This window comes from Pelodiscus sinensis, chromosome 2 (assembly GCF_052426305.1).
Source record: "Pelodiscus sinensis isolate ZL-2025 chromosome 2, ASM5242630v1, whole genome shotgun sequence".
NCBI lineage: Eukaryota > Metazoa > Chordata > Testudines > Trionychidae > Pelodiscus > Pelodiscus sinensis.
This window is the reverse complement of record NC_143053.1, coordinates 58079692-58100086: the sequence shown is the minus strand read 5'-3', so window position 1 is coordinate 58100086 and position 20395 is coordinate 58079692. Positions and strand designations below refer to the sequence as shown.

Genomic DNA, 20395 nt, shown 5'->3' with positions numbered 1-20395 from the left:
TAGCACCAAATGCCCCACGGGAGAGAAGCTGCCTATGGTGGGAGTGAGCAAAATGAAGATGAGAATTTACTATGGGGTAATCTTCACTTTCATTTTCTGAAACTGAAGGTTGAACCTCTCTGGTCTGGCTTCATCAACAAGAGAATTTGCCAGACCAGGGAAGATCTCCGGCCACTGGCCTCCAAGCCTATCACCTGCTGCTGGCAGGCTGCCAGGTGGGCAACCGCCCCGCCCCCCCAATATGACTGGACTGCTTGCCCAGCTACTGCTCACTGACTGGACAGCACAGGCTCCATCCCCATCACTGCACAGCCCCAGCTCAGCCCTGCACAGCTGGGGGAAGCCATGGGGCTCTGGCATCGGCCCAGTGCTCCTGGGGGCTGCAGGAGGTCTCTGGCTCTGGTCTGGCGCTGCCCCAGCCTGGCTGCCAATTGATGTCCCACCCGGCTGGCTCTCCTGCCCTTAATCTCCCTGCTGAACCATGGATGTTACCGGACCAGCGAGTCCCGGATTTTCGAGATATAACTGTACACAGAAACATGTATTTAAGGAGGACTGTTCTGGTGAGCAGCAATAAGATTTAATAGTTTTCTTTAAATTCTTGGTGGTTTTCTGTAATCATTCATGCTCCCTTTTCTATCTGCAAAGAACTCTTCTAATTCCTCTCATTTATGCTTCAACTTGATGTGAAACCTCCAGTTCATATATGCATCATCTATCCCTTAAGAATAAGTCTGTAAACATTTTAGGTTCCAGCCTGATTCTCATAAAGATACAGAGCTTCACTAGGTATAAGGGTGCAGTTTGTCCAGACATACTGTTTGACCACAGAGACTCTGCTCTATAGGACCAAAAAGCATAAATCTTCACAATGTATTTGGCAGCAAAGACATCTGTCTCCACTAACAGGTTAGGCACAGGAATGGATTTCTTCTTACAGCAAGAGAATGAATGTCTCTTTATGCCAGTTCTCCTAGTGCTGCAGCATTTAATATCCTAACCTCTATTGGCTTCCACTTCATCTCCCCCCATTACATGTCTCTCTGACATAGTATTGCAGAGCTCCTTGATCCTGTTTAAAATACAAAACCAAGCAAGTATTTATCCTCTTTTGGCCTAATTCTGCCACAGTCACTCACACGGAATATTACTTTACTCTGCGTGGTTCTGCTGATTTCAGCGAGATTACTGTTGAAGTAACAACTTTTAGGTACTTTACCAGGAGAAAAATATTCTCCTTAATGTCTAATGATACTGTTCAACGCGAATAAGGGTGGCAGGATTAGTCCATTTTGTTTTTCTGACGTTTATGGATCTTAGATGCTAACGTGTGTTTTGTAGCACTGCCTTCACATTCTGCATTATGTGCTAGAAACATGTCCTGATTTATGGATTAGTAATCCACATCGGACCTGCCTCACAAGCCTTTACCATATCCATCTGAAAAGCTGCTCGGTGTTTAAAACGTGTTTACTAGCTCATTTAGGGTTCCATGCTGCCACTCATCACTAAAGTATCTGAATGCTTTCCATGCAAAATTGATAGCGATAGCAGTAGCAGACACTCTTTTGGAGTAAAAGTTCAGGTTCCCTGTGCAACCTTAATTTTTATACCCTGGTATCTATATGTTATGATGCCATCTTTAATTATATGATCACGTGCTATTTGTGTGGGTAATTTTCCTGTTTTTAAAAAATATAGAAAAAAACCAAAAAATCCACCATATGGCCTCAGATTATCACCCACATGGTTCATCAAAAGAGTTGAAACATTTAGATCTCTCATGGACCTCGGACCCTTAAGATAGGAATACTGGATAGAGTTGCAAGTTGTCAAGCTCTGTGCCAGCCAGTGCTACGGGAATATTTGCTGCCAGCAGAGAAATGGCTCCGCAATCTTAGGCTCCATTCCAGGCTCTAGGAGTGTACCGTAATGGAGACAGATCTTCCTACCTATTCCCTTACCTCCTCAAGTTTCATCCCTTTTGCTCTGTCTCCTTCTACCTCTCCCGCTCTTCACCATTCCTCTATTCCTATGTCATCTCAGTCCCATTCTTCTTTATTAGGCAGTCCATTCTCCATTCCTCATGCTTTCCACCCACCTCCAGTCTCCTTGCCAGCCTTCAGTCCCAGGTTCCAACCCTTCCCAAGCTCCTTGTTCCAGGCTGCTTCCCCATGTGCTCTCCCCAGTTCCTTGTGTTGTCCCCTCTGTATTAAAATCTGGCAGCTTTCCTCCTCTAGGACACTCACACTGCCTAGGTCAGATCATAGAGAGTACAAGAGAGATAGGCTCCGGCTCCCAGTTCTGATGTTGACATGGCACAGCCCTGCATTGCAGTTGCAGGAAGAGCCCCAGGCTGGCACATGCTCAGTGCTGACAGAATTTTCAGGGAACCCAGATAGTCTCAAGTGAGCATGGGCAAACTGATCTTTCTTCAAAAGCTTGTAACTAAGCCAGATTTGAGTCGATTTCTGCTGGGACAGCAAAAGCACATTCCCGTCAGATAAATTTCAAGTCCCTGCTGCAAAGAGTGGGGAATCTCTGGCTTTTCAAAGAAAAACTCACAGGAATTTGAACATGGTAGCCTTGTTGTTGGAAATGACTATGGTCTGGCCTGTAAAATTCCACTTGAGACAGATAATTCACATATAAAATTTCAGCCCAAACAATTGAAGTATGGCAAAGTCATAAACCACTGAAAACAGTATTATAATGGGGCAAACTGAGCAACCTTAAAAAATAGGTACTGCTCCCAGCCTGATATATATGTAAACCAAATGCCTTTGTTATAGATGTATATATAAAAAGACTGGACTAACAACCCGTGCATCAAGTTATAGTTATTAAACCTTAAATATGTCAATCTTACAATGACAACATTGACAGGTACTGAGAAATATCCACAAAGCAGTAAAAATAGAAATATGGTACTGTGGTTAAGTTACAGACCTGGGAACTAAAAATCTGAGTACTCTTTCTGGCACTGCCACAGACTTCCCCTGTCACTTTGGGCAAGCTGTAGATTAAACTCATTTTGTGCCTCAGTTTCCCCATATGTATAAGTGGAATACTGCTTATACTATTTCCCAGCAGTGTTGTTTGTGATTTGATAGCAGTACTATAATATTTCAAAGTAGTGTAACAAGGAAAAAAACCTCTGGACAAGAAAACCCCAAAGTTTTTGGGTTTGAAACTGTTTTTCAGTTAATAGGAAAAAAGTGAGGAGGCGTTGACTGGAATAGTACTGGCCTTTTAGTTGTGTTGGGCTCTGTCCCCAAAAGCATTGAATCATTCTGCGTCAGTGCTGAAATCTCATACAAATAGTTCTTTGCAACTCCAGTAAATGGTTTCCTGATAGCTAGTTTTGTTAAAGGAAGTGGGCTGTCTACCTAAAGCAGTTGTCTGGGTCACGGTGAGTAAACCTTAGTGTAGCATGTCTCTTTAGAGGTGCGGTGAGGTTTTTTTTTAATTCATCCTCTGGTTTTTTGTTTGTTTTGTTAAAATCTAAAATGTTCCTGCAAACATTAATGGGTAGCTGAAGCTTTCATGTGCTAGATGTCTGTTGGTTGATGGAAAGAAAAGGGCTATTTCTGCAGTGTATTTGCACTGCCTAGCTATGTGGCACCCAGTAGCACAGATGTTAGTGACATGACTAATTTTGTGGGGCAGTGTCTTCAAAATAGTTTGATGGTAAGAAAGAGGTTGGGAAAAAAAATGTATAAATATTGTATAAACATTTAATATTGCAAGAAGGTGAAGCTAAGTAAAATCTCACACTTAGGGTATGTCTACACTTGCACCCTCTTTCAAGAGAGAGATGCAAATGAAGACATTCGAAATTGCAAATGAAGCCGGGGTTTAAATATCCCTTGCTTCATTTGCATAATCGTGTTATTGTGCTATTTCAAAATAGTTCTATTTTGCAGTAACAGACTCTGTTAAGATGAGGTTATTTTGAGAGAAACCCTTTTCTCGAAATAACCGATAAACCTCATTGTCTGAGGAATAAGGGTTATTTTGAGAGAAAGGTTTTCTCTCGAAATAACCGCGTCTTAACAGCGTCTGTTATTTCGAAATAGTGCCATAATGCAATTATGCAAGTGAAGAGTGAGATATTTAAATTCCAGCTTCATTTGCAATTTTGAATTTCTTCATTTGCATCCCTCTCTCGAAAGAAGGTGCAAGTGCAGACCTACCCTTAGAGTCCATAAGATACATGTCTCAAATTCTCCAAGGCTTGCTTCCGTGCAACTCCTTAGATACCATTTTTTTTTGGGGGGGGAGGGGAGCTCCAATCCAGTTAAATGCCTTTTACCTAATTCTTGGTGGGAAAGGTAAAAATCAATGACAAGCTTTAAGGATTGCCTTTATACTAGACGCTTGCACTTCACCAGATGCTTATCTTTTGTAATGACAAAAACATTCCTAAATCATAAGGATATCCAGATAACTTCTCTCCTTGCCATGTTATTGTTTGTTTAAACTTAATTGAATGCTGACACACTTACTGCAGTTATCCCAGTGTAGCAAATACTGTGTCCTGGGAACAGTTAGCAAAACAGCCAAAATGCAGATAAAACCTGTCCTATTAAATGCGAAAATCTGCATGCATCTTTGCTGTTGTTCCTGTGGGGGCCATTACATACAATAGTGAAAAGATGTCTCATGAAAATGACATTGCTTTTTAATTAGACTTTTTTCTCATTGAATCATAATCAGTTTTATTCATTACAAACAAAAATGGATTCCTAAGCCCCATAGCTTTGCTGAGCTGCTTCTAAAATTATGCATGCCCTGAGGCTACAGTCTAGTTTGTCTGGGCAAGTCAGAAACTTTAAAGCCAGAGCCAAATCAAGGATGTGGGTTGATTATATGAGCAGAGTGTTCGAAGAGCCCGGGAGAACATTTGGGCATTACAGTGCCAGCTGCCAAAGAGACCGTTGGCACATCCCATTTTCTTTTATGATTCTTCAGTTTTGAACTTCACACAGAATAGCAATAGTGTGTGCTCACAGACAAAAGGTTTGCCACTGTAACATCTGAGTGTTCTGTTCAGCATGGCATGTGTGTTCATTTGCGGGCAGAGAACCAGGCACTGTTCTTTTATTGGCGTGCTCTGTCCTCAGTAATGCTACGAAAATCCATTGAAGACATGGCTAAACTCATGGTTTTAGTAAAAGACTGTCTTGTCCCTCAGTATGTCTAATTATTCTTATCCTCCTCAGCTTTTAACCAATAAATGGACCTTGGCTAATGTAAATTGGCAAACTCAATTACCAAGGCTGCTGTGGTTCCCAGATCACTAGTATTCAGCCTTTCACCATACATTAGAGTAGTAGTTGTGTAAGTGCCTCTGACAACTTTGTGTTAGTTTTTTGCTAATTACTATTTACTATTTTACCACAGAAATAATATCATAGTTGTCAAGTTTAAAATAGCTCCGAGTGACATTTTTCCAAATGTGAACAAGTGAAATAATCAGGCTTTTGATTCTGCCTGTCACTCTCCATTTCTAATTACATAGCCAAATAAACCCCAACACTGCATTTTAAAGAGCACTATTAAACTTGCAAACTCTAGCTCTCAAAAGTTAGGAAATGCAGAATATTGGGTGCCCAATTTGAAATACCCGAGACATGATTTTCAGGGAATTTAGCATTATATAGCACTTCTTAGATTGGAAGCACAGCTCCCAATTCTTTACTTGAAGCTGTGAATACTCAACACTTCTTCAAAGCAGATCCAGGATCTTAAGTAGGGAGCCCAGAAAAAGAGGCACACACAATTAATGATCGCCTGCGAAAAATTCAGTTTGTGATTGGCCATAGCAACACATAGAATCCAGTTCTCCAGGGCAGCATTCAGCTGCGTGAACCATGACACCCATCTTTCTCTTCCTGCAATTCTCAACCTTATTCCTACACACCTGTGGCTCTATGGGTTGGACTTGTCATTTTTGCTGCTGCTGCTGCAGAAATGGAGGAGCAGCCTGGACCTCCCACACGACTATTCATGAGTGCCTACACCCACCCTGGTTTTGAACTGGACAGTCCAGTATTTGAGCTTTCTGTTCGGGAAACAAATTGAGAAAATATAAATGTCCGGTATTTTCTAAATAAGATGTCATGTAGATTGTGATGTAATATCAAGTGTGTCCGGTATTTTTGTTGAAACCATCTGGCAACCCTAGCTCCCAGCCCCTCTCCTGAGGATCCCCACACTGCTGCCTCTCTATGGGTATGGCTACACTAGCCATCCTAGTTTGAACTAAGGTGGCTAATGCAGTCATTCGAACTTGCAAATGAAGCCCGGGATTTAAATATCCCGGGCTTCATTTGCATGTTCCCAAGTGCCACCATTTTTAAATGCCCGGTAGCTCGAATTACCTGCCCACGGCTACACGCAGCATGGGCTAGGTAGTTCAAATTAATACTCTTAATTCGAACTACCATTACTGCTCCTTGCAGAGAGTGAAATGTGCTGATACTCAGCTCCAGGAAGCAAAGCTGGCACCTGTTCTACCCCACTTCCTGCCTTGCTGGCTTCCCTAAGAATCACAGGTGGAGCAGTGAGAAGGGAGACATGGCCACCCACAAGCAGTCCCAGGATAGCCTCCAGTAGCTGGAGGGAGGAGGAGTTGGCAGAAAATCTTGCTCACTGTGTTCAGGCCTTGTTTATGAGTAACATTCGAAGTGTCATTATAGTGGCATCAAGGCAAATGTGTGACTGTCACAATTATACAACTAACCAGTTGGGAGGAGGAATTTCATCAAATGTGAATGATATATGGCATTTTACTAGATGGCCAAAAAGCCACAATTGAGGAAGAAGGCCATATTAGTTTAAAAAATGACCTGATTCAGAGTGGAAGCGAAGGCAGCTATGAAATATATCTATATCCATAGAGGGGTGAAGGAAGAAATAACAAATAAGTTGCCAGGTCTGGATAAAGAAGGTGTCTTCTGGCAATAGATCAGGAGCAACTCTCAGAGATAGAACTTTCCATGTTATTAAAAGCTACGCTTAATAGCAGCAGACCTATAGCCTGGTTCTTTGGTTGTCTCATCTCCTTCATTTCTGTCTCACAGAACCAGTAGTAGCAGACTGACCGGGTTTGGGGTGACAAGAGTTCTCTTCTGCCCTCTCAAACTAGGCTTATCTAAGATGCATTTTCTTTCCCAAAGGCAGTGTCCTTAGGCTGTATTTTTGTCCATCTGTTCCAAAGGATTGATATGAGTCTGCAATAGACCAATGTCCCTAACTCCCCTGTCCAGCCAGAAAGTGTAGGAATTGGGTCAACTACAAACATTCAAAAATCATGAGCCAAATCCTAAACAACATGAAATTTGGCTTCCTTGTGAGTGTTTTAAAAAAGGGGTTTTTTTTAATTTACCTTCTATGTTTTGAGCATATAGTCTATTTTCAGACTTTTCTCTACAACCGTGATGGCTAGAAACTAATTCATTTTAAATGAAAAATGAGACTCTCGTATGATCATATGACTCCAGATCTGGGGCTTAAGAAAAACACCTAAGATCAGCAGAGTTGGCAAAAGCAGCTATAGGCATGGTTTTGTGATTTTAATTAAAAATGAAACTATTAATATTGGCAGATGTTTTATAATGTGTAACATCTTTACTCATACCAACACATTTTTATGTTGTGATGCACAATAAAATAGAACCTTCATTCAAATATTTGTACATTTGAGTTGAACTAGAAAATTCAGAGTGAAAATCTAAACTTTTTCTGATGTGTGCACTTTTCTCTTTCACAGCTTTTTTTGGGAAATACCTCAATGAATACAATGGCAGCTACATCCCTCCTGGGTGGAGAGAATGGGTTGGATTAATCAAGAACTCTCGCTTTTATAATTATACAGTTTGTCGCAATGGCAACAAAGAGAAACATGGATTTGAGTATGAAAAGGTATCATCCAGACACATTTACACTGCATCAGATGACTTCACCTTTGATTGATTACATCCTAGGAATAAATGTCATTTTCTCACAGTCATAGAATCAGATAGTTTGAGATCAGTTCTCAAATTTAAAGGTGCCATTGTAAAATGGATAAAAAGCTACGTAGGGGCTTTAATCTGGTTTCTCTTTTTCTCTAAGAAATGGATGGTCCCATGAAAGAAAAAAAATAAGAAAGGCCTATCTTGAAGTAAATATTGTACCTTATGCTACTGATCTCTTATGTTAAGATGATGGTATTGCTGAGTATTGCCAGTTGTTATCCATATTAAGCACAGCTTATCTGGAACTGTTTTCCATTATACTGTGAGAGGAAAAACAGTGTGCTAGTGATGTCAGGCTCTGGATACGAGAATGAGAATAGATAAGGGCAAAAAACAAGGTTTGGGAAACTTCACACTTTGTTTGTACTCCTGACAAAGTTTGGAATGTATGCCAAGGGGACCTGCCCACTGCAGAGAGATTTCTCAGAACCATGCAGCACTGGAAATTCTGTGGTTTCCAAATCACTTTATGTAAGCTGGAATTTCCTCAGAACAGAGCTTGTAGAGGATGCTACAGATGCTGCAGCTGTGGTTTCTGACCTATGTAATGAGATTTCACTGGAAACTCACAATAGCTGTTTCTGATTTCCCCAACCTTAATATGACACTGATACAAAGTGTAAAATAGGAAATAAAGAATATTGGTTATTTATAAATTCCTTATACATCTTCTGTGAATAGCAAGAATGTATGATGTTTAGGAAAATAGGAAAAAAGTAAGAGGGCAATAACCCATTCAGTGTCATCCTGTTAGGGCATTTCATTTTAACAGACTATCAGAACTTGCCAAAACATTGGTACCGTAGGAGGTGACCAGATTGTCATGGTTCCTATTAATATGAAGTCAGTCTTCTCCACATCACTACAGGAGAATTGACATCTAGGCTACTGTATCTGCTGTGTGAGAGAGAGAGAGAGGAGGGGGGAAGAGAAAGAGAGAGATTACAGCTGGTTGGCTTGTCCTAACACTGATATGCATGTGACACAGATCCAGTCCCTCAGGCATTGCTTTCGCAGCTGTTTAGGGCCTTGAATCCACAACATGTGATTAGTCATGCCTGAAAGTGCTTGAAATTGCAAACATCATCTCAGAACTTTCTCAATGAAACTCACACTGGAGCTCCAGGCCAACAAAGAACGCTTAGAGGTGGCAGGTGGTTTAATTTAAGTTTTCATCCTTTTTTTTCTTCTTTCCATTTCCTCCTTTTCCCTTGTAGAGTCCCATTTGCCACCTTGGCTGTGGGTTAAGCCAGTTTATTAGCAAATAACAACCTTCACCTCAACAGCTGCAATTCTTTATGTTATACAATTAAAAGAACAGACCCTGCAGGAATTCAAATGCTCCCTATATTTATATGTTTGAATGCAATTTCTTTGATAAAGCCACTCCTAGACAACCATATTTTTGCAATATGTTCAGTGTTGTAGACTTCTCCCAAATCGCATAGAGGGAAATCTATATTTTGAAGAAAGGATGCAATAAAGACTTACTTGTAAATATGAAATGATATTCGGTATGGGTGGTTTCTTTCACTTTGGAATCATGTTTTTACAAGGAACTTTATCAACAAAATTTAAGACATCTTTGTGCTCAAAAACACCATGTTCCCAAGTCTGGTAATATTATTCAGTTAATATAATCTTACAGGTAAGCACATTTTGCAAAATACATTCCCATCTAATATACCTTCCTCAGAAAGTAATTAGTGCGTAGTGTGTCCTGTGTTCTTTATGGTCATGTGTTCTTTGAAGGTACATTTTTACTTCCTGACCTAAGCACTAATGATTACTTGGTATAACAAAATACTGTGATCTGATTAATGATGTGCACTTTGTAATTTTTATTTTGTGTTAAATGTATGTTACAGGACTACTTCACAGACTTAATCACTAATGAGAGCATTAATTACTTCAAAATGTCTAAGAGAATGTATCCCCATAGGCCCATAATGATGGTTATCAGCCATGCTGCACCTCATGGCCCTGAGGATTCTGCACCACAATTTTCAGAGCTTTATCCAAATGCTTCACAGCACATGTAAGTAAAATTTGGATTGTGCCATTGCTGGGAGTTTGTATTGTTGTTTATTATTTTTCATGGAAACTCTGCAGGAACATAAATTTGAGGGATCTATAGTGAGCAGCAAATACAAGTCCTTTTTTTTATTCTCACTGTATACTGTACTGGTTCCTTTAGGGATAGACAATACCAATTTTTACACTTGTGAGGAACTCATTTCTCTGGATAAGAGCTCTTTATTGGAAAAGCACAAGGTTCTTTGCCACTTTGTTAAGGCAGCTTCTTACAATATGTTGACACAAGAGTTGACGGTGGGAGAACCTACTGCAAAGATATTACTTCCTTCATGTTCCTGTAGGACATAGTTTTCCTGAGAGCTGATTAACTAACTATGCTCATGGTGGCAGTGTCCTTCAGCAGGTTTTGTGCAGATGTTCATGCCAGGCTTGCTGACAGAGCAGCAATTACATGATTCCCAAGCAACCCGTCAGTCTGGTCTTTTCAATAACATACTTATTATTTTTGGAAAGTGGTTATGCTGTTCTAATAGCTGTTCCTATTGGCTTTGGGACCAGTAAATGATTGATTAAAAGGTTTTGTGTTTATTTGAGGAACTGGGGGCACAGGCACAGTGTCTCTTTTTGTGTGTTGTCGTGTGTGTATGTGTGTGTGTGTGTGTGAGTGTGTGCGTGCAAGTAGGTTATAGGCAGCAGCAGATCCTAATCAATTTATTTCTGTTTTAGATTATAACATAAGAGGACTGGAACATTTCTGTTCTAACCCCTTTATATGGATCAGTGAAGCACAGACATTGTTCCAATTACTACTAATCCTTTCATTCGTGATCACGTGGATTAACTTCCCCAGTCACTTGTCCCTGATGGGCTGGCCTTTCTTGTCCTTGGGACACCCAGCTTATTTTAGGACCTGGCAGGTTGAACCAGAAGCCTGGCAGGAACTCTGTGCTGTTTTATCCTGTTTCTGAAGACTTTCTGACTTCTTGTGTTTGGAGTCTGGATTCACCTGGCTTGCATTGGGGGAACCAATAAAGTAAAAAAGTTCCCATGGGTTTAACAGTAAAGGAACAATTAAAATTGTGTTTTGCAAGGCCATGTGGATTGCAGTTGTCCATTTGAAAATTTAATTTGCTCTGAGTATTTGTGCAACCTATTCTTCATATTATTTGTATAGACTGGAAAACTATCCATCAAAATAGCTTTATCTGCTAAGCTGCTTGTTTTGGAAACCAGAAAGCATGAATCAGGTGTGTCTCTTCCTGTCTATCTTGGTGGCCTGGATTTCCTGACATCTTTGTTGTAAAGTGTTCCTTCTCTAGCTGCCACGAGAGAGAGACTTGTGTGGATTGTTTTGTATTTCTTGTGAATGCCTGTGCAGGTTAAGAGTTCAGTCAGCAGACAAAGAAGTGAGACAAATTGAAGACAAACTGCCAATCTGGGTGCATGAAGCTACTAAACAGCTAATTTCTAGAGCAAAAGCATTAGCAACATGTTCTGACTAAAGGAAAGAAGTTACATGTCTCACACAAATATGTGGCTGTCCTGTGAAAACAGTGCAAGAGCAATAATATCCCTCTTTCTTGGGTTAGTGTAACTTGAACATTTAACCCTTGGGTTTTCTACCTTGGTGGTCAAACATCATTTGGATCGCTTTTGTCTGTCCTTGGGTTACAGCCGTCTGACCTTCAATTTTGTTTTTCAAATGTAGTTGTGATATCATGTTACTGTAATCCCTCTCTCCAGTAAAGAAAGGAAACCAGGTTGAACGCTGCTTACTGGCTTTGCAAACTGAGCTGGAAGGTTATGCCTACAGATCAAGAATTCAGTCTCTCAGCCACATGCAAGAGGAGATTCTGTTTAACAAGACAGTAGCTTAAACGTGCCTTTAAATTATGTATCATTTCATTGCTGGTAGAGAGTCTCTATTGCTTGTTGTTTAAAATACTATCTGTTTTAAAAAATAGAGGTTAGTTTGATTCAGAATGAGATATGGGGTTCACCTATATGAAGGGCAGCATCGTTGTCATTGTGAGATTTCTATTCCTCTTTGATTTAATATTTGTGAGGTGTTTTTGTCCTCACCTTCTTGATTCAAAGAGGAAAGTCAAATGCACACAGGTAGAAATTTCCATATTGTTTTTAATCTTTTCTTGTCCAAAATAGACATGCCAAAGAGAAAAGATAGACTTGCACAAAGCTGCCATCTTTCAGCCCCATCCTTCCACTTCCTCCATGCAATTGAACATGCACCCATTGAATGAAAACACTTAATAAGACAAGCAAAATGGAAATACTTGCTGTGACTACTTCTGAGGGTTCACTTGTTAACCCCATCATCTTCAATTTAAAGTGAAAATCAAACACTCTCAGATTCAATAAAGGATTACATCTTTTTTAATAAGTACAAAGAAGATCATCTCTGTGCTCTTGGATTTTTTTTCTGAGCCATATAGTGTTTTCAGAGGTAAAAGAATTCCTGGCCTATGTCTACACTACAAGTTTTTGCGGCAGAGAGTATGCTAATGATGGACTCATTAGCATGAGTCGAGATGTCATTAGCATATTTTCTGCCAATTTTTTTTGCACAGGGGGGTTTTGCACAAAGAGAAGCAGTGAAGCTGCTTCCATTTTGCTCAAAAAACCCCTTTTGCGCAAGATCCTTATGACTGTCCCAGAGATGATAATGCGCTTAGTAGTGTGGATGCTCCACTTATGATTTCAAAATAAGGGGAGTTATTTCAAAATAACTGGGTACTGATTTATGTCCATTTATCCTTTGTTGCAGAGACTGTCTGTGACATATTATTGTCATGAGGTAAAAGTTATATGTCCTTTCCCTTCGATCTAATTTCAAGTGACTTTTTTATTTATATCGATGCTTAGAAATCAAATTACAGATTTAAAAATAAAACCTTGACAGGACCAACTCAGGAGTAAGAGAAAAATGAGTCAATACTGTAAAAAGACTGATTTATTAACCTATATAATTCCCTTTTTCCCTTCCCACTACAAACTGAAGTGAAGTGGGTATTTAACCTTTAGTTCAGTCTGTATACTATAGGTGCAGTTTCCCTATTGATTGCAGCCACTGTGAAGCTATTTATACCAAGATGTATTTTAATATATTACAGTGCCAGCAGTCAACAAATCATAAAAGAAGTTATGTGCCTTTCATGAGGAGATTGCAATATAAATAGGATAAGCAGTTGGAGGCCCAGATGATGATGGCAATAATTGAAGGACTTTGCAAATGTGCACATTCAATGGGACTACTTAAGTGTAAATCTACTTACATGGTTAAGCATTTGTAGGGCCAGAGCCTTATACAAGTAAATTCTTGTTGCCTTTCCTGACATGGAGCAACATTTCTTGTTAAAAATAGATGTCGCCTTTTCCCAGTTGTTTTCCATGGGCTAATCTTTAGTAAAGTAATTTGAAGAGTTGTTAATCCAGGTCTTCAGAGAATTTTGTTAAGCAGTACAATTCAAGGTGCTGTGTATTAAACTGGCCTTCAATATTGCAAGCACAATTTTACTTCCACAATTAAATGTAGGCTCAAACTTTTGGGTGCAGTTGTCCTTTCTATGTTACCTTTTGCATCTGCAGATATGTTTTTGAAGGTCAAATCAAACAGTTTAGCTTTTAAATGTATGTAATAGTGAACTAATATAATAAACTATTTGCTCCCACATTTTAATTAGAGACCATGTTTACGTAGTGTCCATTGTCTCTTCAGTATATGCATACAGTACTCCTAGCCGTTACATATGTGTATCAAGTAGAGAGCATCCAGCAGTTTTTGACTGCTGTATCTAACAACGTTTATTAAATAGCAAAGATATTAAGTGTTGTGCTAGTATTTGTAAATTTCTCATTGTAATACATAATTACATAAATAATATGTTTGTTCACTCCTGGCTACAGTTAAGCCAGCAGTGCAATGACAGGCTGTTGTGCTGCCAAGAAGGCAAGCCAGCTGCCGAGATAGGCTTAAGTCTCCTGTTCCCAAGGCCACTGTCAGAAGCATCCTAGTTATAATGGATATTCTTCAACAGCCATGCTCCAGGGATGAGTGGTACAGTTAAAACCTTTCACAAACACTTTCCAAAGGTACTTTTAATCTCTGGGTGAAACAGCAGATATTTACAAAACAAGGCAAATTTGTCTTCTAGATTATTTATGGAGCAGCACGAGAATTGGCATTCTGTAAAATATGCAATATTGGTGTCTGGTGGGGAAACACGAAACAGAGTTTTAAAAGGAGAGGAACCATATATAATGAAGAGACAAGAAAACCTTAGAATTTCCACCATTTACTAAAACCTTGTGTTCTAAGTGAAATAAGCTATAACTATGTGATCTGCTGTGCCAGTGTACTCATATGTAGCTCTAGGTCAGTATGGAAAAGGAAGCTGGAGACCTGTTCTCCCTTCCCTTTTCATCAGCCAGGAGCAACCTACTCCCTCACCAAAAACCTGCCTGATAAAAGCTCCTCCACCTGGCCTCTCAAACGAGCCAGGGGATGCTGACAACGTTCAGAGGTGATCTTCTCACCTGAAAAACAACAGGTGACCCATCCTCCAGCTGACTGCTCAGCCCACCACAGCAGAGAATATCGTGGTGACTAACCCGTTACCAGATTTGCCCAATACTCTGGGGTATGCTCATTTATTAGGGTTACTCTTCTTAGGTGCGGGGGATGTTGACAATTCTATCATTGTGCTTACTTGTGCTCTCCCTGACTTCTCCCTGCTGCCAATTCCCCCTCCCACTGGAGCTCTCCTGCAGGAACTAGGTTCCTTAGGATGGGGTTCTTCCCACCTTAGTAACACATGGACACTTGCACCCACTAAAGAGCATACCTGAGAGGATTGGGTAATCAGCACTCACAAGCTGACCCCTTAGTTGTCCCTGACTCAACAGTCTGGGTTAACAGCAATGCCACACTGCTCCCTCATGTGCCTTTGGACTCAGTTAGGCTAGATTTAACAGCACTTTAAGCTGCCATCCTCATATGCCCCCAGGTTCAGCACCTCCCTATCACCACTTTCACACCACAATCATTCACTGGTAAATCACGGAATGAGCAAATCCCACAGGATTTTGGGCACTACAGGGATCTTTAGCTTGAGTACAAGAAGCGTTGTTGCAGAATGAATGGGGAAGGCAAAACAACACTCCTGAGGAAGAGTGAGCAAGAGAGAGGAAAAGAGAGAGAAGCAACCAGCTTAACAATGAAAGTTATTTATTTCTCGGTAGTGAATATATATATATATATATATATATATATAGGGGGAGAGAGAGAGGAGCCAAACACACAAAACAGTTACAATATTAAATCTAACAGCTACAATATTAAAACTAAATTGAAACTGGTTACAAATGTTAGGGCTAGCTAAACATATAACAATTTACATAGGGCAGGGTCAGGAGGCTATGCTTAGAGAGAGGTAGATTGGTGTAAGGAGAGAGAGAGAGAGAGAGAGAGAGAGAGAGACCTCACCACTCTGCGAAGCTTGCACTGATTGGGGTTCCAGAGGGCAGGAGACAAGCAAAGCAGAGCCCCCAGCACGATCAAACAGGAGATGAAAAAGTCTCAATGGAACTGATTCAGTTTAAATCCAGGTATCAGAACCGTTTTTCTTGGACAAGGGTAGGAGTTTTTGTAGGGACAGGACAATAGTTCAAGGAGAGCACTGGATTTGTTTATGGGTAAACAGAGGCGAGACAATAGAGACTAGTGATACCAGATGCTTTCAAAAAAATACCAGCCACACTTGATCTCAGATGGGGAATGGGGGGGACCGGCCAGGAGGGGAGTGGGGCTGGCCGGGAGGAGGTCAGCGGGAATGGGGGATATCGGGGTGGGGGGGAATAGCTGGTGGGAAGCTATTTTAACGTCAATATGTGTGTCCATGGGCAAGGTGTCCATGGATATATCTGACACATTTAAAAAGAGATAATAGAGACCATGAGAAAATACCTTCTTCTTTGGGATTGCTCCCAAATTACCCAATGTTTCAACTCGGTATCCATTCCATAGAGAAGCTAGCGAATGAGTCATGGAGAATGAACCACTCCAGATCAATATTGCTCTGGAATACTAGTTGGACAGTGTGGGAAATTGCTAGTTTCTTCAAATAATATATACACTGGGACAATTTTCTTTGTCAGGGTTGTCATTTTAGTATGATTTTTAATATATATGTCTATAATATACTATGCTTGATATGAACAGTCAACAATGTTACACTTTATTTAATATGTGACATATGTCTGCTTATAAATGTCTCTCTCTCTACAGTGTCCATTTCTACAGATCAGAGAGAGTTATTTAAAGAACTTAGTTGCAATGTCATTTCTCCCTAAAACTGTCAGAATTGATGGAAGAAGTGTGTGGCTCCTTTATTTGAATCTCTAAAGCTAAAGAGTTGACATGATGCCAAAAATAGTTTTTTGCTACAGATTGGCAGAGTTATGCCAGGAGAATGAAGGGAAAATCTACACCTACAATCTTTTATCTGATGTTTTCATGTGTACTGTATCATCTGGCTATACTGAAAGGAGGAGAGGAGGCATTTAACATGGGTTTAATCGGGCCACAACTGTATTATTAGATGTCTTGGTACCCAGAAAATAACCCATGGTTATTCTGTAATTAGGGCTATTACCAGCTCTCCCTCTTTTTCCATCCAGGTCCCTCAGCAAATCTATGGCCAGGATCTTAAAATCTACCCCTCTCATAGGAGGGTTAAGGTGGGCTATAGGAATTGAGGGATTGGCTTTCTGCTGTACCAGTCATAGGAGTCCCCCATTTGTTCCTTTAATGAACACCTCTTTTAAATCCTTTTCCAAGCCATTTATCTGGTTAATGTAGACCTTTCCTATGGAGTACCAGCATTGATGTCCTATCAGCCATTGGCATGGCTGCCTTCCCCCTCCCCCCCCCCCCCCCACACCACGAATCCAATTGGGTTCCCAGACCTTTCTTCTGCCTCCTTTTATATCAGCCAAAACAATTGGACTCCAAAGTTTTTTACAGGGGAACCGCATCCTCCCTGAATAATTTGATGCCCCAGGAAGTCCAAATTGCTGAGCCTTTTATGATCACAATGGATTGGGTCACCCCAATTAGAATCCATCAAGCCTTAGCTGCCAAGGTGGTGCTCATTGGCTGCTGGCTAGATCCTGTGTGAATGAATGTCTGACAGCATGGATCTGCATTACATCTCTTTTTTGTTCTGGGCAGTAACTGGTCTCCTTTACACATTACCCAAAGAGTGTTCTGAATGTATGCCACATCCTGTGATGGGTTACTTAGCACAGTGGTTCCCAATTGCCGGTCTGCAGCCTGCTGCCGGGCCACGAATCGCTGGCTGCCCGGTCGCAGCATCTCTCAGAGCTCAAGCTGGCTGTTTCCGGCAGCCGTGGTGGCTCAGACAGCAGCAACAGGAGGTGGAGCAAGAGGCGCCTTCCCACTCTGTGCTCGGGGAGGGAGGTGGCACGAAGAAGGAGAGAGGTGCTTATGCCGCCAACAGCCATTCCCTCTGCCCACACAGATGCTTTTGCCAGCAGCAGCAGGAGGAGGCATAAAAGGAGACACTTCCCTAGGGCTCCACACTCCCCCCCTATCTGTGAGCCACTTTTGCAGGTGGTGGCGCTGGGGCTGAGGTGGACCAGGAGGCACCTCCCCAAGGCTCCATGCTTCCCCCGTCCCTTGCACAGCCGCTTTTGCTGGTGGCAGCACTGGGGCAGAGGGAAGAGGAGAATTAGGAGGCGCCTCCTTCCCTTCTTCTCCCCCATAATGGCAACCACCAGGGCTCCATGCTTCCCCCTCTACCAATGGGGGCACAAGACACGCTGGGGGAGGGAGGGAGCACAAAGGAAGGCCACTCTCTCTGCCCACACAGCAGTAACAGCCACACTCCCTAGAGGGGGCAGCCTCTCTCTGGTGAGTGCAGGGGTGGGGTGGGGTCAAAGGGGTGTTGGGTGAAGGCATGGTGGGATCACAGGGCAACAGGGTGTTGGCATGGGCTGTAGGGGTCAGAGGGTAAAGGGTCAAAGGACATGGGGCATAGGAGTGGGGGTCAAAAGGTGTTAGGCACTGGAGAACAAGGGGCTGGGTTGGGTCTATGTGGATGGGTAACGTTTTATTTGCATATCTGCATATTCATTATTTACATAATAAATATGCCAATAAAATGTTACCAGTCCGCCAAACATTTGTGAATAGGTTTGCTGCATAAAAAATGTTGGGAACCACTGGCTTAGCATAAAACAGTGGTCCTATAACATGCTTCTCGTTCCATGCCAACACGAACTTGCCCTGTCACTGGAGCACAGCTGCCAGGGCCACAAAGTTGTCCATGTATGTGCATAAGAAAAACAATCCTCTGCTCACAAATCCATTCTACCACCTTCTTGGCCAGTCTGCCAATATCTGGAATGGAATCCCAACACATTAATGGCAACTGACTATCTCAGGCTGTACACACGACTTGTATACTTCTGCATCCCAATGCCCAGTTATCAGAATTGTCTGTATCCTGCTGCTCCACTGCTGTTGTGGCCCCTAACTATGAATTACTGAGAGCTAAATTCCATGGGGCAGAACCTGGCTTGCTACCTTCCAGAAGATAACAATTGCTGCCCGGTCCCCTTGATCAGTCATTGTCCATCTCATGTTTAATGTCCTTGCTTGCTCCTCCAGGTGTAGATCACATAGTTCTAAGGCCCTCTTTCGCCAAAAGTCCCCCTACATTAACGCCAGCATTAGCTCACCAATCCGGAAAGTACCAAAAATGTTTTTAAGAATGCTGCTTTGAGTAAAGCCATTTAGATTCCTAAAATGTCAACTAAAGTACCCATATGGCTGCCAGATGGGGTCATTGGACCCGTGCACACTTTGAGATAAGACTGCTGTGTACATATGGATAACCATTCAGCCCACTGACAAATGTAATAGCAGAGAGGAGATTCCCAAGACTGTTGAAGTCGCTAGTTGACAAGTTATCCATGACCCTATGTACCTGCTGCTCTGTAATGGGCTATTACGGGACCAGTCTTTCCATTTCTGTGATTACATGAATTCATTAAGATTTGTCTACATCGCTTTGCCATCTGAAAGCAGGCAGTGGAGCTCCATGCTAACCCTCCTACCTCCAAGTTCCAGGTAGCTAGAGGAATTCGCTCAGGTTCTTGTATGGGTCCTGGTGTGGCTTCCAAAAAACCTGTTATTAAAAAATGAGGCCAGGCATCTGTTATGTCCATATAAACCCAGGAAAGATAATAAAGTAATAAATTAATTTCTTGAAACCTATTTGAAGACCAAGCCCCAGGAGATAAACCTGCAAGTTATGCACAGACCATTGTGTGAAGGGCCCTGCACCTATGTCCTCAATTCATTCCGGTGGAATCCTTGTTTGTTTGTTTGTTTTTATATTGTTTTCTTTTGTTCAAACCACATAGCCCAACCATACGCCAGACCTCTAAGTTGTTTTTGACAGCATATTACATACTTATTGTGTTTTGTGTGACAGCGTATTATTTAGAATCCCCATAAAACAGAATCCTAAACCCACAGAAATGGGCCACCATCTGCTCTATTAAGCTATTTCCAACTGAGCAATTTTAACATTTCCAGTTGAATTGGATATGGTGCCCTTGCCAGCCTGTGGGTGGCACCTGATTTACCCCTATGCTGGTTCCCCCAGGAGCCCTTTCCTTACTGCTGTGGCATGAACATGCTGCATGGGCCCCAAAACTAAATCTGCAAACTTGCCTGCCCTCATGGGTGTAAACCTTTCCAAAGCTTGCATCCAATGCCACATGCATTTGTTGCTGCACTGACACACCTGTGCTTTCAGTGTTTCCTTCATGTCTTGTAATCAATTGAACATCAACGCTCTGTATGATCCTGTATACATTGGAAATCCAGAATGCTGTAAAGACAACCTTAGAAACAAATGTCTTAATCAAGGGGGTGTGGCTCATTTATTTGATGCTCTTCTGAAGAATTGGGTTGGTGGCCGAGACATGGAAGGGGAGTGAGGAAAAATCTACACATGCAATCTTTTATCTGATGTGTTACATATGCATTGTATGTGTAATGTATGGGTTAAAAAAATCTACCAATTTAAGCATATTACACATGTAATCATTATTTTCATCATCTATTTAAACTAGTAAAAATATATCCATATACATTGAGTATATATAGCAGCTATAAAATGAATTTGGCTTCACATCACATAGCATTTTTTTTTTCAATTGAATGATGGATTGATTCAAGATTACATAATGAAATATGCAATGCAATAGTGAGACATAATTAT

The 20395-nt window shown here is 41.3% G+C and overlaps 1 protein-coding gene across 6 annotated transcripts in view; it reads left to right on the top strand.

Annotated features, from left to right (window-relative positions):
• The window catches only part of SULF1 (sulfatase 1), a 153697-nt gene that overhangs the window by 88591 nt on the left and 44711 nt on the right, over positions 1-20395 (top strand). For all 6 annotated transcript variants that reach the window (XM_075920557.2, XM_075920559.2, XM_075920558.2 and 3 more), the window contains 2 exons: positions 7778-7929; positions 9893-10062. In XM_075920557.2, the coding sequence (XP_075776672.2) occupies positions 7778-7929; positions 9893-10062 (322 nt within the window). The remainder of the gene's footprint in view (positions 1-7777; positions 7930-9892; positions 10063-20395) is intronic.